At 52.6% G+C, this 25,502-nt stretch overlaps 3 protein-coding genes across 16 annotated transcripts; 2 read left to right on the forward strand and 1 right to left on the reverse strand.

The window, feature by feature from the left end:
- The first annotated feature begins 368 nt into the window (after nucleotides 1–368).
- LOC105472100 (vacuolar protein sorting 25 homolog) lies at nucleotides 369–6,548 on the forward strand. Its single transcript, XM_011725073.2, has 6 exons — nucleotides 369–494; nucleotides 699–844; nucleotides 1,616–1,669; nucleotides 2,325–2,413; nucleotides 3,173–3,248; nucleotides 5,905–6,548. The coding sequence occupies exons 1-6, from the start codon at nucleotides 442–444 to the stop codon at nucleotides 6,015–6,017; spliced, it is 531 nt and encodes a 176-aa protein (XP_011723375.1). The 5' UTR covers nucleotides 369–441; the 3' UTR covers nucleotides 6,018–6,548.
- A 984-nt stretch (nucleotides 6,549–7,532) lies between these two features.
- On the forward strand, nucleotides 7,533–24,580 carry LOC105472093 (WNK lysine deficient protein kinase 4). 14 transcript variants are annotated; one of them, XR_011615851.1, is made up of 19 exons: nucleotides 7,533–8,248; nucleotides 9,683–9,855; nucleotides 10,852–11,072; nucleotides 11,338–11,495; nucleotides 11,995–12,083; nucleotides 12,165–12,381; nucleotides 14,161–14,425; nucleotides 14,656–14,777; nucleotides 15,008–15,066; nucleotides 15,141–15,285; nucleotides 15,541–15,657; nucleotides 20,648–20,785; nucleotides 21,354–21,408; nucleotides 21,511–22,118; nucleotides 22,197–22,257; nucleotides 22,361–22,769; nucleotides 22,859–23,058; nucleotides 23,217–23,975; nucleotides 24,287–24,580. XR_011615851.1 is itself a non-coding variant. In XM_011725052.3 (19 exons), exons 1-19 carry the CDS (start codon nucleotides 7,631–7,633, stop codon nucleotides 23,546–23,548), a joined length of 3,900 nt encoding a protein of 1,299 aa, XP_011723354.1. In that variant the 5' UTR covers nucleotides 7,533–7,630; the 3' UTR covers nucleotides 23,549–24,580. The 14 variants fall into 14 exon arrangements, 13 of the variants coding, with proteins under 13 accessions (XP_011723354.1, XP_011723355.1, XP_011723357.1 ...); XM_011725052.3 differs by having other exon boundaries at nucleotides 23,189–23,314; nucleotides 23,430–24,580; XM_011725053.3 differs by having other exon boundaries at nucleotides 23,189–23,272; nucleotides 23,430–24,580.
- Nucleotides 24,382–25,459, reverse strand: LOC105472095 (cytochrome c oxidase assembly factor 3). The gene is made up of 2 exons (XM_011725060.2): nucleotides 25,205–25,459; nucleotides 24,382–24,910 (listed from the first exon to the last, which is right to left on the reverse strand). The coding sequence occupies exons 1-2, from the start codon at nucleotides 25,416–25,418 to the stop codon at nucleotides 24,804–24,806; spliced, it is 321 nt and encodes a 106-aa protein (XP_011723362.1). The 5' UTR covers nucleotides 25,419–25,459; the 3' UTR covers nucleotides 24,382–24,803.
- Between the last annotated feature and the right edge of the window lie 43 nt (nucleotides 25,460–25,502).

A 25,502-nucleotide genomic window follows, 5' to 3' on the forward strand; every position in this document is an offset into this window, starting at 1 on the left:
AAATAATTAATTAAAAATAAAACAAAGGACACTGGAATTGAGGAGCTTGGGTAATTGTGAGTTGATCAAATCAAATGGTAATTCACAGAAATGTTAATATTAAAAGAAGTCTAGTATAGAGGAAACAAAGGTAGGCTAGGATCTGAAGATCTGGCCTCTATCTGCCGTCCTACTTCAGCAACAAAAATTCGCTGCTTTGGGGAAGCCATGACCTTTCTCTGGGGTTGAACCAGAAGACTTCCCAGGACTCTTCCTGCTCCAAAAGATACGGCTTTTTAGGATAACAGCCAAGGACTGGCTGATGACGAGGACTCCTCCTGCAGATCTTCCTCTTTCCAGAAAGACGTCCGGAACCTTTCTGCATTGCTTTCTGCCCGGACGCGCGGAAGCGAAGGCCGGAAGTCCTTAGCCGGTAGCTTCCGGGTTTCCTGGGCTACTACGATGGCGATGAGTTTCGAGTGGCCGTGGCAGTATCGCTTCCCACCCTTCTTTACGTGAGGCTCAGACCCCAAGAAGCCCCGCTGTGCCTCCCTCCCCTCCCCTGGACCGTGGGCTCAGCCCTGATGCTTCAAATGGGGAGGGGGAGAAAAGACCCGGCCGCCAACCCCCTCAGTCCCTTACTTTCTTCCCGAAACGCGTCCCGGGCAAGTGCTGCCTCTCGCCCTCTAATTCTGCGCCCCACTCCCTTCACCCGGCAGGTTACAACCGAATGTGGACACTCGGCAGAAGCAGCTGGCCGCCTGGTGCTCGCTGGTCCTGTCCTTCTGCCGCCTGCACAAACAGTCCAGCATGACGGTGATGGAAGCTCAGGAGAGCCCGCTCTTCAACAACGTCAAGCTACAGCGTATCCTCCCTCAGGCTCTTCCACAGCCCAAACTGATGTACTTCTGCGCCTTCCCACATGCCCAGACGCCCCCTACCCCCCCACGCCCACCAGCTCCCCTTTACCCATGGTAGGCAGATTCCTACCCAAACTGGGCTTAAGGAGTGAAAATGTGTAGCTGACATTTTACCCCCCAAATGCAGTACCAGACCCTCTTGTTCTTGGCAGTGATGACTGCTCAGATGTCATTAAGGTCTTAGAATTTCTGCCCTGAAGCCAAGTTCCAAGCTTTTTAACCTAAACCTTTTTGACTGTATCTTCCATCCTTTTCTGTGTGAGGCCCAGATTTGGGTAACTACCTTTAATTATTTTCTCTGCCCCTCTCCTGCCAGGAAGTAAGGGTCATTTGGTTTTGCTGCCTGATTCATCCCTAAAATATCTGTGGAGAAAGGCTGAAGGAAGGCAACAGACAGAGGGTGAGGAATGACAGTACCTTTCATTTTCTAAAGCTTTTTTTTTTTTTTTTTTTTTTTTTTTGGAGACAGGGTCTTGCTCTCTTGCTCAGGCTGGAATGCAGTGGCACAATCACATAAAGCTCCTTTTAATTGGAAGAGTTTCTCTTTACCTTCCTCCTTTGAATATCCAGGAAATGACAATTCATATCATGTTGGGAAATTGCACACATATGTGTGTGGGAGAGGAAGGGGCAGGTGTTTCTCAACATGGAACTGGCTCTGAGAATTTTTATCCTACACAACTCATGTGTATGCCATTCCCTTAACCTTAAACCAGGAAAGCTTCCTGTGGAGTCGATCCAGATTGTATTAGAGGAACTGAGGAAGAAAGGTGGGTTCAGTTCCCCAGATTCCTTATTTTTCTTCCTAGTTGGATTTTCCTGAGGGCAAATTAGGATAACTCTTTTTCCCTTTAATAACTTTTTCTCTCTCCTGGCTCAAAGGCCAGAGTCTTCTGTAAAGTAGGCAGCCCAATTCCCAAGTCCTTTCTTCTTCTTTGTATACAAAATTGAAATCTCTGTGCCCTAAACCTGAAGAGCAGTGGAAGAAGGATGAGTACCTTGTAGATAATAATAGTAAAATAAATATTGAATCTCTCTGAAAGCTGAGTCTCTTCTACTCTGTCCCATCTTGGTATTTTATTTGCCTCTTTGTTTCTTTTTAGGTCATGATGCTTTTTTTTGCTGGGGGGAGATAGAGTCTCACTCTGTCACCCAGGCTGGAGTGCAGTGGCTCAGTCATATCTTACTGCAGCCTTGACTTCCTGGGCTCAGGTGATCCTGAGTAGCTGAGACCACAGGCATGTGTCACCACACACCTGACTAATTTTTTGTATTTTCTGTAAAGACAGGGTCTCGTTATGTTGCCCAGGTTAGTCTCAAACCTCTGGGCTCAAGTGATTCTCCCGCCTTGGCCTCCCGAAGTGCTGGGATTACTGGTGTAAGCCACTGCGCCTGGTTATGCTTTCATAAGTATCTGTTTTACAGGGAACCTCGAGTGGTTGGATAAGAGCAAGTCTAGCTTCCTGATCATGTGGCGGAGGCCAGAAGAATGGGGGAAACTCATCTATCAGTGGGTGAGATCATCCTGCTGCCAAGTGTTCAACAGTGACCCATGGCAAAGGATATTAGATACCTGGTGTCCCCAGATCCAGACTGAGCAAAATGGGAAGGGGGCAGAAAGAGGAAGTGTAGGCCTTCCAGGCAAACCTCTTTCAGTGACTCAATGCCTTTGGCTGTGTAGGACCTCCCTTTCTTTGCCTGTAGGAGGCCAGGGGCTATGTGAGGCCATATTTGGAGAACGCAGAACTGGGAACCCTGAGTGCTATTGTTGGCTGGAGCCTCTGGCCACAGGAGATAAATGGGGAAAGGAAGGGAAAAAACCTGGGGCCCCTCCCCCACTTCACCGTTATGGGACTGTCCACAACATGAATGAGATATTCTGAACCAGTGTGGGTGTGGGGACAGAATACCCTTCCTCCTAAACCACCAGCCCCAAACATTCCCAAGGAAGAGAAGAGGGTAAGAAGCATCAACATTCTAAATATAACAAATACACAGCATCCATTCTTGAACAGGAAAACAACCAGAATGAGAGGTCGAGGTCACTCCTCAGACACGTGAAGACCTGTGGTTTAGTGGTTCCAAATGAGTGTGTACACATGTAAATATAGCACTTGTAGGGTTTATGGTTTTTAGGCCACTCTGCAGAGGTGACAGTGAGTCTTGGTTTGGGAATAGGTATCATTCCTGGATCAGAGGGGTGGAGCTGATGAATTTACTGTCTCCCAGGAGATTCTTGGTTCTAATTCACTCCTCATTCTCTGTGTTCACAGGTTTCCAGGAGTGGCCAGAACAACTCCGTCTTTACCCTGTATGAACTAACTAACGGGGAAGACACAGAGGATGAGGGTAATGCCTTTCCCTTCCCACCCACAGTTCATTTTTTTTGTTGTTTTGTTTTGTTTTGTTTTTGTTTTTGTTTTTTCTGATATGGAGTCTTGCTCTGTCACCCAGGCTGCAGTGCAATGGTGCAATCTTGACTCACTGGAACCTCCGCCTCCTGGGTTCAAGCGATTCTCCTGCCTTAGCTTCCCGAGTAGCTGGGATTACAGGTGCACGCCGCCATGCCTGGCTAATTTTTTGTATTTTTAATAGAGATGGGGTTTCATCATGTTGGCCAGGTTGGTCTTGAACTCCTAACCTCTTGATCCGCCTGCCTTGGCCTCCCAAAGTGCTGGGATTAGAGGCGTGAGCTGTGCCCCGCCGGTTTGTTTTTTTCTTTTTGAGACAGAGTCACTCTGTCACCCAGACTGGAGTGCAGTGGCACAGTCTCTGCTCACTGCAACCTCTGCCTCCTAGGTTCAAGCAATTCTAAGTTCTTAACCCACGTCCGAGGATTCCATAAGCCACCTGAATTCACATGCAAAAAATCCCAAATTTTATTTTTGTGGATGCATGTGCATTTTTCTAGGGATAGATATTATAAGATTTCCAAGGGCATCTATGACCCATGAAAAGTTAAGAATTTCACTTTTCAGCTGGGCACAGTGGCTCGTGCCTGTAATCCTAGCACTTTGGGAGGCTAAGGCAGGAGGATTTCTTGAGACCAGGAGTTTGAGACTAGCCTGGGCAGCATATGGAGATCCTTTCTCTACAAAAAATTTAAAAATCAGCTGGGCATGGTGGTGTGCACCAGTAGTCTCAGCTACTCAGAAGGGTTAGGTGGGAGGATTGCTTGAGCCCAGGAGGTCAAGGCTGCAGTGAGCTATGATCCCACCACTGCACTCCAGCCTGGGCAACAGAGAGAGACCCTATCTTAAAGAATAACAGTAGGCTGGGCGCAGTGGCTCACGCCTGTAATCCCAGCACTTTGGGAGGCTGAGGCGGGTGGATCACCTGAGGTCAGGAGTTCCAGACCAGCCTGGCCAACATAGTGAAACCCCGTCTCTACTAAAAATACAAAAATTAGCCGGGCATGGTGGTACATGCTTGTAATCCAAGCTACTTGGGACGCTGCAGCAGGAGGATCACTTGAACCCGAAGGCAGAGGTTGCAGTGAGCCGAGATCGTACCACTGCACTCCAGCCTGGATGACAGAGTGAGACTCCATCTCAGAAAATAATAATAATAATAAAGTATTATAAATAAACTTTCTTCATTCAGCATCTGCTATAGATGCTGAATGAGGAACAAGGGCAGGGGATTAAGCTTGAAATCTCATTCCTTGCTGACTCAGGCTCTCTTCCACCTTTTATTCTTATAGAGGACTCAAGATTTGTGGGTGTCAGCTGAAGAGATTGGGCAACACCCCCAGCCCATCTAAATAATTTGGTTTCTGGCCAGGCAAGGATTTGTATAGTGTTTGATTTTTACATAGCGTAAACACTCTTGTTCTTTTTCTCTGACTCCATATTCTGATCCTCTGGATCACCACAAGTTTCGATCTTAGCTGGGATCACAGGGGATGTCTCCCCTTTCTGCCAGGCCCTGGTTGTCCTAGCAGAGTTTACAGCTCTTTGCTGTTCCCCTTCCTGCCCTGCAGGTCTCTGCTTGCTACTCCCACCATCACCCCATGATTTCAGCACTGTAGCCTTGCCCAGCCCACTACTCAGGCTGGGCAAAGTTGGAGGCTTCCTCAGAAAGCAAGTTCCCTGACTTAGCTGAGCCCCCGCAGGGGGTGAGGTAAGCAAGCCTGTCAGGGCTTGTGTGCTGCCTCCCACATCTCCCTGCAGTATCTTACCATATCTCCACATACTCAGCTAGCCATTGGCTCCCAATTTTTTTTTTTTTTTTTTGAGACGGAGTCTTGCTCTGTCGCCCAGGCTGGAGTGCAGTTGCGCGATCTTGGCTCACTGCAACCTCCACTTCCTGGGTTCAAGTGATTCTCCTGCCTCAGCCTCCTGAGCAGCTGGGATTACAGGTGACTACCACCATGCCCGGCTAATTTTTTGTATTTTTAGTAGAGACAGGGTTTCTCCATGTTGGCCAGGCTGGTCTAGAACTCCTGATCTCAACCCCTGACCCCCCACCCCGCCTCAGCTTCCCAAAGTTCTGGGATTACAGGCGTCAGCCACCGCCCCTGGCCTGTGCTCCCAGCTTTTAACTAGAAAAAGGGCAGATATCAGTGCTAGAGTTTAACAGTCTCCTGGCCAGGAGTAGTGGCTATATTCTTTGTGTTAGGATAGATCCTCTAGGGTCAGTGTCTAGTGACAATGGCTCCGATCTCCCTAGGCCTGATTTTCACGGCCCCTTTGTGGCCCTAAAGCAGATGGTGTCATTCTTGAGCATCAGACACAAATGGGAGGTGTGGGGGAGGTTGAGTCTGAGAGGAGAACCAGGAAGGGGGAAATAAGCACAAACTCATTTCATGCTGATTCAGGCTTTCTTCCACCCCTTAATACTAAGGAGTGCCTGGGAAGTGTGGGTAGCAGCTGCAGCAGTATAGATAGATGGCATATGCATACCCTGCCTCTGGGAGGTCTCAGCTTCCAGCCAGACCACTCTCCTCAGAGGCCTTGGGCCCCAGGAGCTGATTGTCTCTGACTGCCCATCTCTCCCTGTTCAGAGTTCCATGGGCTGGATGAGGCCACTCTACTGCGGGCTCTGCAGGCCCTACAGCAGGAACACAAGGCCGAGATCATCACCGTCAGCGATGGCCGAGGCGTCAAGTTCTTCTAGCAGGGACCTGTCTCCCTTTACTTCTTACCTCCCACCTTTCCAGGGCTTTCAAAAGGAGACAGACCCAGTGTCCCCCAAAGACTGGATCTGTGACTCCACCAGACTCAAAAGGGCTCCAGTCCTGAAGGCTGGGACCTGGGGATGGGTTTCTCATACCCCATATGTCTGTCCTTGGATAGGGTGAGGCTGAAGCACCAGGGAGGAAAGATGTGCTTCTTGTTGCCCTACCTCCTTTCCATCCTAGACTGTCCTTGAGCCAGGGTCTATAAACCTGATACTTTATATGTGTTCACACATGTAAGTACATACACACATGCACCTGCAGCACATGCTTCTGTCTCCTCCTCCTCCCACCCCTTTAGCTGCTGTTGCCTCCCTTCTCAGGCTGGTGCTGGATCCTTCCCAGGGGATGGGGGAAGCCCTGGCTGCAGGCAGCCTTCCAGGCAATATGAAGATAGGAGGCCCACGGGCCTGGCAGTGAGAGGTGTGGCTCGACACCGATTTATGATATTAAAATCTCAACTCCCACTGCCTGCCTCTTAAATTACTGCAGTACTGGAATGGGGATGGGGAGGGCTGTGAAGTGTTGCCACCTGAGTAAATCCCAGCCTGGGAGAGGGGAGAGAAAAGAAAGCTTAAGACTTTTGTAGAAGAAAAGGTCCTCCAGGGCTCTGCGGGCTCCAGTGAGCCTGTGGTTTTACATCTGCTGGGTGGGCTGTGTGGAGGAGTGCTGATGGAACACAGCTTGGGGACAGACTGCTTTCTCTCTGAATTGGAGTCACTTAAGGGCTCCCCCTTCCCTCACCGTCTCCCCCATGGAAGTCCTGAACTACTCTGAAGCCCCTCCCTCCATCCATCTGGTCTGGGTGGGGTAACTGTGGCCAAGGGGAGCTGAGGGGGTAAGCCGGATGTGGACTTTGGTTTATTGGAGACTTTGGCAAACAGAAAGGGAGGAAGGAGAGCCCACATTGCAAAAACAGCCACTCTGGCCAGGACTAGGCTGCGGCCAAGGTGGCCTGGAGGGGATGGATGACCGGGCAGTTTGGGGGAGGGACTTATCCTGGGGAGCACACACCCATTCCCTATGCAGACCAGAGGGACAACAACGTCAGACCTTTCCACTGTCCTTTCTGTATGTTCGGCCTGGGGCTACTCCGGACAGTTAGGAGGGGGTGGTGCTGCCTTATCTGGGGTGTGCAGGCCGGTGGTAGCCTGCCCCTAAGTAATCCCCCACTAGGATCCGAGTGCCTTCCTCTCCTGCACTCCCCCGCGCACAAACAGGTTTGTGCACTCTTAGTGCGGGAGGACGCACCGCGATCTCCCACTCAGTTCTGGCCTCAGAGTGAGACTGCGGCCGGGGGCTCGGGAAACAGGGGGACGCGGCTGGGCGGGGCGGGGCGGCGACTAAGGTTAGGGGCTGCTCGCGGGCTCGGAGGGGCGGCCGTGGGGGGCAAGGGCGGGCCGCGGGGCGGGGTCAGGGGCGGGGCCGGCCGAGCCGGGGGCTGGGGCCCCAGCCGCTCAGCCGGAGCTCTGCGCGCCCAGCGGGTCTGCCTGTCAGACCGCCTCGTCTCCGGCCGTCTGGTTTTCTACCCTTCGGCGCCTTGCTCTTCCTCATGTTGGCACCCCCGGCCACGGAGGCCACCGTCCCCATGTCCCAGACTGAGGCCGACCTGGCGCTGCGGCCCCCGCCGCCTCTTGCCACCGCGGGGCAGCCCCGCCTCGGGCCCCCTCCTCGCCGAGCGCGCCGCTTCTCCGGGAAGGCTGAGCCTCGGCCGCGCTCTTCTCGTGTCAGCCGCCGTAGCTCAGTCGACTTGGGGCTGCTGAGCTCTTGGTCCCTGCCACCCTCACCCGCTCCGGAACCCCCCGATCCTCCGGACTCCTCTGGTCCTGGCCCCGCAAGGAGCCCACCGCCTAGCTCCAAAGAAACCTCCGAGGGCACGTGGACCAAGGGAGCCCCTGTGAAGGCTGCAGAAGACTCCGCGCGTCCCAAGCTTCCGGACTCTGCAGTGGACCCGGGGTCCAGGGAGCCGCTGAGGGTCCCTGAAGCTGTGGCCCTAGAGCGGCGGCGGGAGCAGGAAGAAAAGGAGGACATGGAGACCCAGGCTGTGGCAACGTCCCCCGATGGCCGATACCTCAAGTTTGACATCGAGATTGGACGTGGCTCCTTCAAGACGGTGTATCGAGGGCTAGACACCGACACCACAGTGGAGGTGGCCTGGTGTGAGCTGCAGGTGCGGCTGGGAGCCCCCTCGGTGGCACCTTGGGATGGGACTCTGGAGGTCTTAGGATGAGAGACAGAAGGTGGGGGAGACAGCGTCAAGGGAAGGATATATTTTTCCAAATGTCTATAGACACCTCTGCTGTCTTTGCCCTGAATGATCTGGCTGACTCTGGGCTGCAGAAGGAGAGACTGAGGCAGGTGGTGTCTGGTGACTCCTCCATGGGTATGAACATTCTCACTTTAAAGTCTCCATACTCAACCCTGAGAGGTGGAAGATAGGATGGGAAGTTGGGCAGGGGATCCAGTTCAGGTCAGTTTCCTGCTGGTGGGTACCCACAATCCCTTCCTCTCCCCTAAGTCCTGAGATCCTCAGTTATGACCCTGGTCCTCTTGATCCCCTCACTCCTCCCCATCCCCACCTGTTTGCAGACCAGGAGGCTGGGATGTGGGAAGCCAGGAGCTGGGCAAGGGTCCTCTCCAACTCTAAAAGATTTAGGGCAGTTGTGGCAGAATGGGGCCCCCTAGTCCCTTCTGGAGCAGTCAGACTTCTGGACTTCACAGCTGCGAGGAGGGGGACATAGGGAGCTCCAGCTCTGGAGTGAGTCCAGTTCTGCTCCTCATCCCACTGCCTACCTGTGCTCTCCCTTCCCTCCCATATCTAAAGGCACTAAGCCCATGGGCTTTAGGAAGACCTTCCTCCCATCGCTCCCATGCTACATATGGGTTAGGAGAACCCAGTCAACTTGGGGCCCGAAGCTTCGGATTCAGATTGGGGGACAGAGCCTAGGGGAAGGGTCCCTCTCCAGCCCTGGCACAGGGCTCGCCCCTTGCGCCTGCCAGTGCCGCGCCCCAGGCTCTGGGCCAGGCCAGGAGAGGCAGCCAAACTGGGGGGTGAGGGGAGGGAGAGGAGCCAGGGCGGGACAACTATGGGGGTGGGCGGCCTCTTGGCACCTAGTTCTGGATCTTTTCTTTCCTTCTCAGTACCAACCTCCATATCCCTCCTGCCTTCTGTCTGGATCTAGCAGTTCCCAGTTTCTGGGGCCAACCCCCTTGCCGGCCCCAATTCCCTGCCCGCGGTCTCCTGCTGCCCGCCTGCTGCCTGCTCACTGCCAGCCCCCGGGTGCCCCCTCCCGCCCCATGGCCGGCCTGGGCAGCCACAAAGGCACTATTGAGCTCAGGACTCTGGGACCAGGCTGCATAAAGGAGCTTGTGTCCAGCAGGGGGTCTAGGGGGCTGCCCCAGGCCCAGGTTGGGTGTGTCCTTGGATCAGCTTACATGGGGGACTGTTGGAGAGTTCAGGGTCTGCAGCCCACTGGGCGAGTGATCCCACTAATCCCACCCCATCTGTGGGCTCCAACCCTTACTTCTTCCCCCAACCCCACTCCAGGTGTTCCTTTCTGTGGGGGTCCTGGGCCTGACATGACACCTGTCCCCCATCCCACAGACTCGGAAACTATCTAGAGCTGAGCGGCAGCGCTTCTCAGAGGAGGTGGAGATGCTCAAGGGGCTGCAGCACCCCAACATCGTCCGCTTCTACGATTCGTGGAAGTCAGTGCTGAGGGGCCAGGTTTGCATCGTGTTGGTCACCGAACTCATGACCTCGGGCACACTTAAGACGTGAGCTCTGCACATGAGTGGGTGGGGAGAGGGAGACTGGGATGTGTGCCCACTGCTTCCTGAACTCCCAGGTTCCTCAAACTCTCTAATATCCAGGTGTAAAACCAGGTTCATCATCTCCCTCTCACCCAGCCTTTGCCTCGGTGAGTGGCAATGTCCACCCAGCACTCCAGTCAAAAACTTGGGTGTCTCCCCAGACTCCCCTCTCTCCACTCTGCCCCCTCATCAGTCTGTCCCCAAGTCTTTCCTTAACCTCTCCCCACCTGGCTTTCACTGCTTCATCCATGCCACCACCTCAATGCCATCTCGCTGATCTGGAGCCCTGCAGCAGCCTCCTGAAGGGCCTTCCCAAACTCTGCCACCCTCTAAGTGATCCTATCTTCCTGCAGCCTGGAGGATCTTTCCCAGTCGAAAATCTGAACTGTCACTCCCCTCCTTAAAACCCCTTCAAAGTTTCCCATGGCCTTGGAATAAAGCCCACACAGGCTCACCTGTTCACAGATGCCTTGGGATACAGCCTCATTTTTAGCCTAAGTTCCAATCACACCAAATTCCTGGCACCTCGTCCCACCCTGCCTTGTCACTGGCTTTTTCCGTGCCTTTGAGCATAGTGTCCTGTCTGCCTGGGAAGTCTCCATCCCTTCCCCCTTTCACCTTTGAGCTCCTACTCATCATTCAAGATGCAACACAAAAGTATTTCCTCTCCGAAGCCCTCCCTCATGCTTGGGGCAGTTGGTCATCCCTTCCTGCGCTTCCACAGCACCTTGGCTGCGGCCCTATCAATTTACTTCCCAACCCGTTTGGTAACGTCATGTCTATCCACCACACCCCCTGACTCAGTTTCTCCCTGTGGCCAGGCAGACATAGACTAGGAGAATGCTGGCAGAAGATGCGGAGGCGGCAGCAGGGTGCTGCAGGGGGGAACTTCCCAGTGAGGGGACTCCTCCCCATTGGCCGTGTCCCCCACCAGGACCCTTGCTATGTGCCCTCCCCCAGGTACCTGAGGCGGTTCCGGGAGATGAAGCCGCGAGTCCTTCAGCGCTGGAGCCGCCAAATCCTGCGGGGACTTCATTTCCTACACTCCCGGGTTCCTCCCATCCTGCACCGGGATCTCAAGTGCGACAATGTCTTTATCACGGGCCCTACTGGCTCCGTCAAAATCGGGGACCTGGGCCTGGCCACGCTCAAGCGCGCCTCCTTTGCCAAGAGTGTCATCGGTGCGTCTCTCCAGGAGGGTCCATGCCATTCCTTCCTCCCCCACCTCAGAAGAGAACCTAGGTACTCCCTCCCCTCAGCAAGGGCCTTCAAGGTCCACGAAACTACCAGATGACAGGGGAGCTGAGGAGACCTATGGCATCCCTCCTCAACCCCACTGTGGGCCGGGGTCACTTGCACTCGCAGGGTTGCCTGGGGCTACCTAGCCCAATGGGAAGGACAAGGCCAGAGTGCCCAGCAACCTGATCCCTGCTGTTGACCCTACAGGGACCCCGGAATTCATGGCCCCCGAGATGTACGAGGAAAAGTACGATGAGGCCGTGGACGTGTACGCGTTCGGCATGTGCATGCTGGAGATGGCCACCTCTGAGTACCCGTACTCCGAGTGCCAGAATGCCGCGCAAATCTACCGCAAGGTCACTTCGGTGAGAGGGATGGGACTGGCGGGAAAGGCAATTCCAGGGCCACTTCCCATTTTCCTGCCCCGGCCAGCCCGCAGTCAGTGCCCTTTGCCTGCACGAAAACAGGCTAGACAGAGTCGCCTTGGGGAACACAGGATATTGAATGCACATGCACCCCCTCCAGTACACGCTATTTAGAATAATATGTGTGGTGCTCCCAAGAGTTCACAAATGATTTCGCATCCCATCTCTCATCCAATCCTTCCAGCTGCCCTGTGAGGTGAGCGGGGCAAATGTTCCACCCTGCGATTTACAGATGAACAAACAGCGGGAGACTTGTTCAAGGTCACACTGTAAATACTTGGCGGGGAGTGAGATTTGAAATCACATCTTCCAGTGGCAGTCAGGCTTTTGCAACTGCACGCGTAGCTGCCTAAGGCGGGAGTGGAGTAAGGGGTGGGGGGTGTCAAGCCGAGAGCTGGGGATCAAAGGACCGGAGGTGTCATGCAACCCCTTCCCCCAGGGCAGAAAGCCGAACAGCTTCTACAAGGTGAAGATACCCGAGGTGAAGGAGATCATTGAAGGCTGCATCCGCACGGATAAGAACGAGAGGTGGGGGTGAAAGGGCAGAGCATGGGTAGAGTAGGGCCGCGGGCCGCGGTGGGCTAGGCTAACCCCTCGCGTCACCCTCAGGTTCACCATCCAGGACCTCCTGGCCCACGCCTTCTTCCGCGAGGAGCGCGGTGTGCATGTGGAACTAGCGGAGGAGGACGACGGCGAGAAGCCGGGCCTCAAGCTCTGGTTGCGCATGGAGGACGCGCGGCGTGGGGGGCGCCCACGGGACAACCAGGCTATCGAGTTCCTGTTCCAACTGGGCCGGGACGCGGCCGAGGAGGTGGCACAGGAGATGGTGAGCGGAGGACAGACTGTGCTGCCAGTGGACGTGTAAAGGGCATTGACCCGAGGAGATAGTGCAACAGGGATGGGGCGCAGGAGGCGTGGCAGCGATGGGGGCGGGGCACCTTACTCCTCTCAGAATCTCCTGCAGCGTCTCCCTACCTCTCCAGCCCTAACTTACCTGCACCCACACCCAGTTTTCCTTTACAGAGGGAGCCCTGGGTCCTCCAGCATCCCTGCTTTACCTCCAGCTGATCTGTTCTTCCTGGAATGCCCTTCTTGCCAATTTATCTTTTCCTTCTTTCCTCCCTCCCCCTTGTTCTTTTTCTTTTTCTTCCAATATGATCAGAACCATCGATTTCGGGAAGCCATCCCCTCTGGAGTCAAACTTAAATGCTTCTTTCCACTTCAGCAAGTTCTCTGTTACAGCACTCCCCACTATCGGTCCTGTCTTAGACCTGAATAAGTTCCTATCTTTCTTCTCCACTAGACTATAAACTCCCTGAGGGCAGAGACTGTGTTTATTGATTCTTCTATCCCTGGCAGTGCTTGGCACATAGTAAGAGCTCATTAATAGCCCACATCTGTACATGGCTTAAAGCACTTTCACATGCATTTGATCTTTGCTACCCATCCTGCATAGGGGGCAGTTTTATCTCAACTTGTTGATAAGGAAATGGAAATTTAGAGAGGTTGAATACCTTGTCCAGTGCCCCAAGTAGGTAAGTGGAAGAGCTGGATTGAAACTGAGGTGGTTCAGATTTTAAATCAGGTTACCCTTCCCCACCTCCTTTACTCACTCAGCAAAGCTTGTGGCTAAAAGGAAAGAGGAGGTGATGAATGGAAGCTGGTAGAAGGGGAGAGGCATAAGATGCAAGGGCAGACGCCTGGGGACTGGCTTAGGAAGTCCTGAAGGGAGTATGAGATTCTTTTTGGGGAGTAATGGAGTCTCACTCTGTCATCCAGGCTGGAGTGCAGTGGCACTATCTCAGCTCATTGCAACCTTCGCCTCCTGGGTTCAAGCAGTTCTCCTGCCTTAGCCTCCCCAATAGCGGGGATTACAGGCACGAGCCACAATGCCCAGCTAATTTTTGTATTTTTTAGTAGAGATGGGGTTTTACCATGTTGGCCAGGCTGGTCTCGAACTCCTGACCTCAAGTGATCCACCTGTCTTGGCCTCCCAAATTGCTGGGATTACAGGTGTGAACCACCGTGCCCGGCTGAGTATGGGATTCTTAATACAGACATGACTGTTGCAAGGGTGGAGACCACCTACGGTGGGACAAGAACCTGAGAATGTGTTAGAAATTTAGAGCAGGTCTCCATATCATGGAGATCCAATCTTGATCCATTGCTGACAAGGGATTCTTGGCCTTGGTACTGTTGGCATCTTTGTTTTAGGGACTGCCCTGTACATTGTAGGATATTGAGAAGAACCCCTGGCTTCTACTCACTAGATTCAGTAGCATCTACCTTTGAGTTGTGGCAACTAAAAATGTCTCTAGATATTGCCAAACATCTCTTCTTCCCATTGGAAACCACTGACTTACTGTATAACTATGAACTGGTCAATTCATTAATCTCTAAAATGGAATGGTAAGGTTTATCCCACAAGGTTGTTTAGAGGATCTAATGATGATAATGTAAGGAGCTGCCAGTTAGCAGACATAGTGGGTCATCAGTAAGTGTTGGTTTCCTTCCTCCCGTATCCCGGAGTTCCCAAGAAGGTGTCCTGATGGATCTTTGAGAGGGGGTCCCAAGCTGTGTTCCTCATCCCCCACCCCAACTCCAGGTAGCTCTGGGCTTGGTCTGTGAAGCCGATTACCAGCCAGTGGCCCGTGCAGTACGTGAACGGGTTGCCGCCATCCAGCGAAAGCGTGAGAAGCTGCGTAAAGCAAGGGAATTGGAGGCACTCCCTCCAGAGCCAGGACCTCCACCAGCAACTGTGCCCATGGCTCCCGGTCCCCCCAGTGCTTTCCCCCCTGAACCTGAGGAGCCAGAGGCAGACCAGCACCAGCCCTTCCTTTTCCGCCACGCCAGCTACTCATCTACCACCTGTAAGTCACCCTGATCTTGAGACATAGGTCCCAGAACACCTTGGACTCTGCCCCAAACCCAGAAATTCACCCCCGCCGCAGTCACCCTGCCTTCCACCTCTAGCCATGAAGCTCCCTCCAGGAAGGAACTCTCCCACAGCTCCAGGCCCCTCCTTGCTTAGGCAGGCCCCCTCCTCTGCCACTATTCCCTTTCATTTCCCCTTTTTTTGATCCCCTCCCTCCCCAACCAGCGGATTGCGAGACTGATGGCTACCTCAGCTCCTCCGGCTTCCTGGATGCCTCAGACCCTGCCCTTCAGCCCCCTGGGGGGGTGCCATCTAGCCCAGCTGAGTCCCATCTCTGCCTGCCCTCGGTGAGAGGGGGTTGCATGGGGGACTCCCAGCCATTCCAAGCCTATGACCTATCTCCCTCCTTGTGAAACCCAATCTCATGATCCAGCCCTATGTCCCTGGAAATCTACCATTCTTGTCCTCCTTTTCCCTAATTCTATCTCCCTAATATCCTTCCAGCATCCTTGACACCATCTCCCTAGATTGCAACAGTTATCTTCCCCTAACCTCATGAACCCTTATCCTGTTTCAGGCTTTTGCCCTATCCATTCCACGTTCTGGCCCTGGAAGTGACTTTTCCCCTGGGGACAGGTATGTTCTAGTACAAGTTGGGGTGCCAGGGTGAGACACTTGGGACACTGGGGTCTCAATGTCTGCTCTGACAGTCATTCTGTCTCCTTTCTCTTTACCAGCTATGCCTCAGATGCAGCTTCAGGCCTTAGCGATGTGGGAGAAGGGATGGGACAAATGAGGAGACCCCCAGGGAGGAATCTCCGGCGCAGACCCCGATCCCGGCTGCGGGTCACTAGTGTAAGGATGGAGTACAGGAGATAGAGAGTAACCTACAGGGCCAGGAGGGGAGTGTCAGGGAAAGCCGGGGGCGTCACCCAGAAAAGGGGAGAAGCAGTGTGTGACTGGTACTCAAGAGGTGACCAGACTTTAGGGGTGGGATCTACTTATCTCCAAGTCCATTGTGGCTGCTGTCACTTGGCTGGGTTAGGGTGGAGACACAGCATGATGACAGAGGGCTTGACTTCCTCCCCTCTGCTGACTTTGAATCTGAAGGTCTCAGACCAGAATGACAGAGTGGTTGAGTGCCAGCTACAGACCCATAACAGCAAGATGGTGACCTTCCGATTTGATCTGGATGGGGACAGCCCGGAAGAGATTGCAGCTGCCATGGTGAGGGGGAGAGAGATGAGGACAGAGTATTTGGATCTGGAACAAGAGTCTCCTTCCGGATGTCCACTGGGGCTGAAACCCACTGATCCGACAGCAAGGGTTTTTAAATCTCTGGTTGACACTTAGCACAGTGACACTGAAGACGTCTCAGCCCTTGTTTTGGGGGGAGATTTCTGTTTATCCAGTGAGGTTTGGCTTCTCAGCTGGAGGAATTTGAGACTCACATTGACCGGGTACACACAAGTGCTATGTGTAAGTGCCTGGTAGACGTGCAATACTGTGGCTGTAGGTGAAGGATGGACTGGGCAGCAGGGGCAATGGGCTTACCCAGGACCTTGGTAGATGGGCCAGAAAGGCCGTGAAGGGTGGAAAGGCTGTGAAGGGTGTCCCTATGCAGGGACAGCATAAGCAAAGGCATTCCAAGTAGAGAGTGACTTGGAATATGGAGCTGGGAGGGCTTCATGAGGGAATCACTATCATTAGAAGTAAAGATTCCTACAGGAGAGTTGCGGGGAGTGAAGCTGGGTAGGTAAAGTGGGTCCAGATTATAAAATAGACAATGTTAAGAGTTAGGCAGAGGCCAGGTGCAGTGGCTCACGCCTGTAATCCCAGCACTTTGGGAAGCTGAGGTGGGCGGATCACCCAAGGTCAGGAGTTCAAGACCAGCTTGGCCAACATGGTGAAACCCCGTCTCTACTAAAAAATAGAAAAATTAGCCGGGCCTGGTCGCGTATGCCTGTAGTCCCAGCTGCTCAGGAGGCTAAAGCAGGAGAATTGCTTGAACCCGGGAGGCGGAGGTTGCATTGAGCCGAGATCGCGCCATTGTACTCCAGCCTGGGTGACAAGAGTGAGATTCTGTCTAAAAATAAATAAATAGGCAGAGTGGGCTGGTTCCAGTGGCTCACACCTGTAATCGCAGCACTCTGGGAGGATGAAGTAGGAGGATCGCTTGAACCCAGGAGTTCAAGACCACCCTGGGAAATATAATGAGACCCTATCTATACAAAAAATTTTAAAAATTTGCCATGTGTGGTGGCACATGCCTGTCATCCCAACTACCTGGGAGGCTGAGGTGGGAGGATCACTTGAGCCTGGGAGGTCAAGGCTGCAGTGAGCTGTGATCATGCCACTGCACTCCAGCCTGGGAGACAGAGTGAACTTTGTCTCAAAAAATAAAAATAAAAATAAAAAAAAGGCAGAGTGTAACATGGTGACAGTAGGCTTTGTGAAGACCATCTGCCATAGGATATGGAAGGGGGTTAGGGGAAGGGAGGGAAAATACCTGGGAGGTAGACCCAGGAAACCACCTGTGGACAAAGGAGAGAGTAGCTTATGGGAGGGAAGAGGAGAAAGGGTGAATCTGAGGGTTGTTTCGGGAAAATAAGTTACTCTGTAATCCAGTAACCTATTGACGTAGTACAGAACATAGTACATAGTAGATGCTCAATAAATATTTGCTGAGTTGATATGATAGGGAGTTAGGGAGAAGGGATGTCAAGGACAACTTGTAGGCCACCAAAGGAGAGTAGGAGAGTAGGTGACCAAAGGAGAGAGGAAGTTAGAAATGAAAGAATTTTTTAAGAGGTCATGATGAGCTTGAGTGAAGAAGGGACAGCCAAGACAAGATCCTCCATAGCTGAGGGATATGGGTCAGGCAGGGCTGGAGAGAGGTGGATGGAGGAGTGGTCAGTACAGAGTTGAGAGTGAAGGGAGATGAGCCTGCAAAGCCAGAGACACAGAGGGTTGCAGAGTGTGTTTCAGCGCATACCACCAGTTCTGGAGTGGGAAGTGGCAGGGTAGGTCATGGAAGGACACAGAGATGAAGCCACAGAGGTAGGAGGAAGTTAGTCAAAACTGAGTGAGGAGAGAGTTTCAAGGAGGTGGCATAGGGTGAATCCTCAGGCAAGACCACACTGCCTTTTGTTAGGAGATCTTTGTGGGAGACCAGTTTCAGTGGAGTGGACGTGGTGGATGCCAGCCCCTGGGGTGAAGGAGGGAAAGGAATGGGAGAAACGCCAGGTATTAGGAGCCCTCTCTAAAGCATCTCCTCCATCATGTCATTCACCTTGTGTCCAGGACAAAGACACAATATCACCTGGCACACAAGGCTCATCACCTTCCATCAAACCACTTGACCCTTTCAGAGTCTTCCCTCCAGCCACACAGGTTTCAAAACAGGCCTCTGGAGAGGTTGGGTGCCTTCCTGCCTCTGCCTCCACCTGCTTCAGGGGCTCTCACTCTTAGAGCCTTCTGTATTGGGCTTTCAAGCCCCCTCTGATTCTGCACAGCCAAAGTGACCCCACCCCATGCATCCAGAGTCCTTTGCCCTCTTTTCTCTCCTTACCCAGTCCTCCCTCCACTCCTCTGCAGCAGGGTTCTCCTGAGACTTGGATCTGATCTGTTGATTTTCACCCGAAATTATTTAGTGGCTACTTGTGATTGTAGAGTAAGGTTCAAATTCCAAAGCCTTTAAAATTCACAGCACACTCAGCTACACTTGAGTCCTCACTATTTTAAGAACAGGCCATGCCAGGCGTGGTGGCTTACGCCTGTAATCCCAGCTACTCATAAGGCTGAGGCAGGAGAATCACTTGAACCCGGGAGGTGAAGGTTGCGGTGAGCCGAGATCACACCATTGCACTCCAGCCTGGGCAACAACAGTGAAACTCTGTCTCAAAAAAAAAAAAAAAAAAAGAAAAAAGAAAAAAGAAAAGAAAAAAGAAAGAAAAAAAGATTGAATAGGCCAGCGTTGTGGCTCATGCTTGTAATCCCAGCACTTTTGGGAGGCCAAGGCAGGTGGATCACTTGAGGTTCGAGACCAGCCTGGCCAACATAATGAAGCCCTGTCTCTACTAAAAATATAGAAATTAGCTGGGTGTGGTGGCAGGCGCCTGTAGTCCTAGCTACTCGAGAGGCTGACGCAGGAGAATATCTTGAACCCAGGAGGTGAGGTTGCAGTGAGCCGAGATCATGCCACTGCATTCCAGCCTGGGTAATAGAGCAAGGCTCAGTCTCAATAAATAAATAAATAAATAAAAATAATAATAATAATGTGCCATGCCTTGCATGCTTCAAAGCTACTACACTGTTCTCTCTGCCTAGACTGCTCTTCTCTTGCTGGTGAACAGCCTGGAATGGAGGAAGGGATCGCTTTCATATAATACCTAAGTTCAAACTTCAGCTCTGTTATTTACTAATCCAATGAACTTGGGCAAGTTTCTTAACCTCTGTAAACTTCAGTTGCATATAAGTAAAATGCAGATGATAGTATTTGTTTTGCAAAGATGTTCTGATGTGATACAATGTAATGTAGAAGTGTCCACACATGGTAGGTCCTCAATAGAGGTTGCTTTTCTCATCTGTCAATGTTCAGCTCCAAAGACTTACTCTGTCAAAGTGTCCCAGCTTCCCCCCATCCCCAGTGTGGTATTCTGCCTTTGGAATAGCATTTTTAAAAATTGTGATTAAAAAACATAAATGTAAAATTGACCACCGTAACCATTTTTAAGTGCGCAGTTCAGCAATGTTAAGTATATTCACATTGCTGTGAAACAGATCTCCAGGGGTTTTCTTTCCTTGCAAATCTGAAACTCTATACCCATTAAACAACTCTGCCTTTCCACCCCCCAACACCCGCAACCCTGGAACAGCATTTCTATCTATATCTCACTTGTAAGTGCCTTACCTATTACAGGCTGCCTTGCAGTAGGTTTAATTATGTATTTATGTATCTCCTCCACTAAGTTTTGGGCTTTGTTAAGACTAGGACCTTGTTTCATGCTCCCCTGTATTCCCACAGTACCCAGCACAATGCCTGCGCATAGTAGGTGCTCAATAGGTATTCATGGATTTGAATGTGACATTTGCCATTGATTGCCTTATTTTGACTTAACTTTGTGGGATGGGTGTATGTGGGCCTGTGTGTTATACTTTATAAACCCTATGGGGCAGAAATTGTGTCCAAAAGCATGTGAGGCAGCAGTGAAGATAACTCAGGCTCTGGCTTTAGGTAGATGTGGGTTTAAATCCGGTGGCCTTAGGCAGACGGAACTTAACCTCTTTGAGCATTGGTTATCTTAATTCTACCACAGTGATATTAATATGGGCCCCAGGAAGTTAGTGGTGTTAAATGTGATAATATATGCAAAGCAGCTGGCATATATATGCATCCTATGAATGTTAGCACCTTTCCTTCTAGGCTTATTTCTCCTTACACCACACAGTGCCTGGAACACAATAGGCATTTACTTGTTTTAGGTTGGTGGTTGGCAGAAGCAGTAGTGTGAAGGGTGGAATTTTTTATTTTTATTTTTTTTGACACGGGAGTCTTGCTCAGTCGCCAGGCTGGAGTGTGGTGGTGCGATCTTGGCTCACTGCAACCACCGTTTCCCAGGTTCAGGTGATTCTCCCATCTCAGCCACCCGAGTAGCTGGTATTACAGGCCCCAACATCATGCCCGGCTAATTTTTGTATTTTAGTAGAGATGGGGTATCACTATGTTGGCCAGGCTAGTCTTGAACTCCTGAGCTCAGGTGATCTGCCGGCCTCGGCCTCCCAAAGTGCTAGGATTACAGGCGTGAGCCACCATACCTGGCCTGATTTTTTTTTTTTTTTTTTGAGACGGAGTCTTGCTCTGTCACCCAGGCTGGAGTGCAGTGGCCGGATCTCAGCTCACTGCAAGCTCCGCCTCCCGGGTTTACGCCATTCTCCTGCCTCAGCCTCCCGAGTAGCTGGGACTACAGGCGCCCGCCACCTCGCCCGCCTATTTTTTTGTATTTTTTAGTAGAGACGGGGTTTCACCGTGTTAGCCGGGATCGTCTGTCGATCTCCTGACCTCGTGATCCGCCCGTCTCGGCCTCCCAAAGTGCTGGGATTACAGGCTTGAGCCACCGCGCCCGGCCCCTGGCCTGATTTTTAAAGATGAGAAGCAGGGGGAGAGGGATGAGAGAGATAACAAGCTCTCCCTCCCCATCCTACTGACCCTCGCCAGGTGTATAACGAGTTCATTCTGCCCTCGGAGCGAGATGGATTTCTCAGACGGATTCGGGAGATTATCCAGCGAGTGGAGAACCTGTTGAAGAGAGACACTGGCCCCATGGAGGCTGCTGAAGACACCCTAAGCCCCCAGGTCAGACCCCTCTGGACACTTCCAGGGGAAATGGACTCTCTGCTCCAGGGTTCATTACTCTCTGCCTTCAGCGGTCCCCTTGGATCTCACTCCTCTTCATCTCTGGGACCCTAAAACAGTGGCTCTTACCCCATTTGAGAATATGATGAAAGCCATCGCCTCTTGTTCTGGAAAACTTGTTCAATACATACTTTTCTTTTAACTCATTATTTTGAAATAATTTCAGACTTGTGGAGAGAAGTTGCAAGAATTGTATAAAGAACCCCTGTATACCCTTTGCCCAGATTTGCCAATTGTTAGTGTTTTGCCACCTTAGCATCATCATCTCTCTTCCTCTCCCCTCTGTATGTGTGCATACATACTATATTTTTCGGAACCACTTGAGAGTGAGTTGCAGACATCATGCCCTTTTACCTCTATACATTTCAGCACATATGCTTCTGAATCCCTTGAAACTCATGTAGACTCCTAGAGGTTTATGGGTCCTAGCTTAGGAACCCCAGTCTGACACCTTCCATCTCAGACTGCTCTTCCCCACTGTGACTGTGGACTCCTTTCTCTGCCTCAGGAGGAGCCAGCACCATTACCTGCCCTGCCCATCCCCCTCCCAGACCCATCCAATGGTATGTACTGATTCTGTCCTTGCTCATCCCAACCCTTGGGGTTGCTCCTGGGAAGGGCACAGGGCATGTGGGACCGTGGTCTCAACATACCCTCCTTCCTAGCAGAGCTCCAGAGCAGCAACTCCCTGGAGCACAGGAGCTGGGCAGCCTTCTCCACCTCGTCTTCTCCTGGAACTCCTTTGTCTCCTGGAAACCCATTTTCCCCTGGAACCCCCATTTTCCCAGGTCCCATCTTCCCCATCGCTTCTCCCCCATGTCATCCTAGCCCTTCCCCATTCTCCCCCATTTCTTCCCAGGTCTCCTCAAATCCCTCTCCACACCCCACCAGCTCTCCACTTCCATTCTCCTCCAGCACACCTGAGTTTCCAGTCCCACTCTCTCAGTTTCCCCGGAGTTCTCTCCCCATGACTTCTCCACCTACATTCTCTCCCACTTGTTCTCAGGTCACTCTTAGTCCCCCTTTCTTTCCTCCATGCCCCTCCACTTCTTCCCTCCCCTCCACCACAGCAGCCCCTCTCCTCTCTCTGGCTAGTGCATTCTCACTGGCTGTGATGACTGTGGCCCAGTCCCTGCTGTCCCCCTCGCCTGGGCTCCTTTCCCAATCTCCTCCAGCCCCTCCTAGTCCCCTCCCTAGCCTGCCGCTTCCCCCTCCCCTTGCTCCTGGTGGCCAGGAGAGTCCTTCACCCCACACAGCTGAGGTGGAGAATGAGGTGAGTAGAAAACCAAGAGGGATGATTAGGGAGACTCCACTCTGCACTCTTCCCTTCTCATGGCCCCACACTTTCTAGGCCTCGCCACCTCCTGCTCGGCCTCTCCCAGGGGAAGCCAGGCTGGCGCCCATCTCTGAAGGTGAGGCCTCTGACCACTGACCTTCCCCTGCCATTATCCCTACTCATTGTCTCTCCTGTCACTGCTCTCCTTTCCTCATGCCTTCTTCCTCGTCGCCCTACAGAGGGAAAGCCGCAGCTTGTTGGGCGTTTCCAAGTGACTTCATCCAAGGAACCAGCTGAGCCTCTTCCCCTGCAGCCAACATCCCCCACTCTCTCCGGTTCTCCGAAACCTTCAACCCCTCAGCTTACTTCAGAGAGCTCAGACACAGAGGACAGTGCTGGAGCCGGGCCAGAGACCAGGGAAGCTCTGGCTGAGAGCGACCGTGCAGCTGAGGGTCTGGGGGCTGGAGTTGAGGAGGAAGGAGATGATGGGAAGGAACCCCAAGTTGGGGGCAGCCCCCCACCCCTGAGCCATCCCAGCCCAGTGTGGATGAACTACTCCTACAACAGCCTGTGTCTGAGCAGCGAGGAGTCAGAAAGCAGTGGGGAAGATGAGGAGTTCTGGGCTGAGCTGCAGAGTCTTCGGCAGAAGTGAGTCTGGGGAGGATGGAGGAGCGAGAGGTGAACCTGGGAGAGCATGGTGTGTGGCTAGCCCTTTCATGCCCTCCGTGCATCCTCAGGCACTTGTCAGAGGTGGAAACACTACAGACACTACAGAAAAAAGAAATTGAAGATTTGTACAGCCGGCTGGGGAAGCAGCCCCCACCGGGTATTGTGGCCCCAGCTGCTATGCTGTCCAGCCGCCAGCGCCGCCTCTCCAAGGGCAGCTTCCCCACCTCCCGCCGCAACAGCCTACAGCGCTCTGAGCCCCCAGGCCCTGGTGAGACTGCAGTCACCCAGCTTTCATCTTTTCCCTGAGACCCCTTCCTGTCTACTGTTTTTTTCCAGGTCCTGGGGGTCTGCCCCAGGGGAATAGACCCCCTCTCCCCACCTCCCCTTTCCTCACTTAGTGCTCTCCCTCCCCCATCCTGCTCCCAGGCATCATGCGAAGGAACTCCCTGAGTGGCAGCAGCACCGGCTCCCAGGAGCAGCGGGCAAGCAAGGGGGTGACATTCGCCGGGGATGTTGGCAGGATGGTGAGGGCGGGCCCAAGGGAGGGGGAGCCCAGGGAATCAGGGAATGGTACCTGGCTGCAGCTTCGCCATCCTCCCACCTTGGAGGTTTCTTCATCACTTTTTCTTTTCCCTCCAGTGAATTCAGAACAGAAGCCATGTATCTCCCCCACACCAGGGCCCACCATGGAGCTTGTGTTCTCAGAATCTGATGCTTTTCTGACCAACACAACTGAGCAAGGAAGATCCCAGCACTGAAGGGGTAGAAGGCCGGAGGGCATGGAGAGTGCAGCTCCATTATAGTGAAGAGCCAAACATATGTGAACTGTTTGCTGTGTGGAGGTGTTAGTCCTGCAGCCTACCATCTTCATCTCTAGCCCCTCTCCCCTGCCAAGAGTCAACCACTAAGCAATCCCGCCCAAGCCCAGATGCTTCTAGAGGGGCCCACTCCCAGCTGGGAGAGTGTAGGTGATATGCTCACACCACATTAGCAGCAACCAATAAAAATGCTGGAAACAAGGATGCCGTGAATCCATATGCCATGCCTTAGGAATTGGGGAGCAAAGCCTTGTGGGGTGAGGTAGGGGAGGATTTAAAAGGGACTTTTCTTTTCGCAGTGGGAGGCAGCGGTGGAAGCTCCCCAGCCCTCTGGCTTCCTACCATCAGTTAATGAGGAAACTGCAAGGTCAGTGATCCACTTGACTAAGTTAGGATCCCCTCTAGACCCCACCCTAGACCTGTACAGGCAGGTACAAGGGAAAGTTAAAAGAATGAAGACTGCTTGTCTTTCACCCTTCATCCACCTCTCTCTCTCTCCCTCTCCCTCTGGGGATGGGAAAAGCAGTAGAGTTACAGTATGTTCTTGTGGGTAGAGGACAGAAGAGTGACCTTCCTTCCCCTAAGACGTGGGTTCAGTCTCAAACCACCCAGTGATCTCTCCCTTAAATCAGGTGGAAAGATCTCATGGAAAAAGTAATTCTAGTTAAACATTTACAGCTCCCTGGGGCAATGCCACCACTGCAGCTACTGCTTATGAAGCTTTCCAGCATGAAGTGCCATATACTGCCTCTCAGCCTTCATACTCACTTGACTCCAGGAGAATGACTCAGTTTATTATCTCAATTTGACCCTATCTATACCACTTTAGGCTCAAACACTGTACAGAGCTGCCACGCCTAACCTCATAACAATCGCATCCCTGGAAGGTGAAGGGGGTAAACCACAAAGTCAGAAACATTGGGAAAAGCCACAGTCGCACGCACATCTCTCAAGGAAACAAACTACAAGAAAGGGCTCAGTCATTGTACACAGCAAGTGTGCAGTAGGCAAAGTTCTGTTCTTTTGACAGTAGCCAAATGCTTAAGTCCCTGGTTTCTTGGGATCAATCATGGCCCAAGGTTAGTAAGAAGGCCAACAATGTTGTGAGCAGGATTCAATTTCTACAGGGTCATGGGGCATCATCCACCATGTGAAGGGGCTCCAGCAGGTTGGACATGATCAATACCCATCCAGATTAGGATCCTGATGCCCTCGCCAGAGCTCGAGCTCGGGCAGCTTTGGCCTCGTCTTCTAGCTCATCTAGGAAACGCTCCTGGGAGATCGAGTAGATAGTGTAACCATCTGGGGAGGTAGGTTCAGGAAACCACACGGACTATGCACATTCCCCTTTCCTAGATTTGCTCTACCACGCTTGTTACCTTCCCAAATCAGTGATTCCGGCTTCCCACCGCTGCTGTTTCTAAGCCCTGAACCCCAACTCCGTTATTAATAAATCAAAATAAAAGAGTACCTTACGAATAACAAAGTACTAACCCCATTTTACCCCAAAATTAAACGGGTGGTTCAGCCCTCTTGCACATTCTGTTCCCCTTCCCCTATATGCGGTCCCCTTGAGTCTACAACAAGGACGGATACAAATAGCTAACACCAGGGCCCCGATGCCTAGGCCGGTCACGATGTTCCGGGTCCACCGCTGCGGTAGGACCTTCTGCCACTGGGCAAGCTGCGCCCGCCGCATGGAATACAGTTGCTCGGATGTCAGCTTCTCCCGCGTCGGGTCGATACGCTGAGCGAAAGGGGCCTCTCCACGCTTAGCATCCAGAGGGTCACCAGCTCCCGAACCCGCCATGTTGCCGCTCCTCTCTTCGCGTTGCCGCCGCGCGGGGCTCGCTGGGAACAGTAGTCCTGGGCCACTGCAGTGGACTCTGGGAGA

Source organism: Macaca nemestrina, chromosome 17 (genome assembly GCF_043159975.1).
Source record: "Macaca nemestrina isolate mMacNem1 chromosome 17, mMacNem.hap1, whole genome shotgun sequence".
Taxonomy (NCBI): domain Eukaryota; kingdom Metazoa; phylum Chordata; class Mammalia; order Primates; family Cercopithecidae; genus Macaca; species Macaca nemestrina.

Coding starts and splice junctions, on each gene's coding strand:
- LOC105472095 (XM_011725060.2), bottom strand. CDS start 25,418: ATGGCGGGTTCGGGAGCTGGTGACCCTCTGGATGCTAAGCGTGGAGAG. Junction 24,911..25,204: donor GGCCCTGGTGTTAGCTATTT/GTATCCGTCCTT, acceptor CTACCTCCCCAG/ATGGTTACACTATCTACTCG.
- LOC105472100 (XM_011725073.2), top strand. CDS start 442: ATGGCGATGAGTTTCGAGTGGCCGTGGCAGTATCGCTTCCCACCCTTC. Junction 495..698: donor CGCTTCCCACCCTTCTTTAC/GTGAGGCTCAGA, acceptor TTCACCCGGCAG/GTTACAACCGAATGTGGACA. Junction 2,414..3,172: donor GGAAACTCATCTATCAGTGG/GTGAGATCATCC, acceptor CTGTGTTCACAG/GTTTCCAGGAGTGGCCAGAA.
- LOC105472093 (XM_024789866.2), top strand. CDS start 7,631: ATGTTGGCACCCCCGGCCACGGAGGCCACCGTCCCCATGTCCCAGACT. Junction 15,067..15,140: donor GACTTTTCCCCTGGGGACAG/GTATGTTCTAGT, acceptor CTGCTCTGACAG/TCATTCTGTCTCCTTTCTCT. Junction 15,286..15,540: donor CCCGGCTGCGGGTCACTAGT/GTAAGGATGGAG, acceptor TTGAATCTGAAG/GTCTCAGACCAGAATGACAG.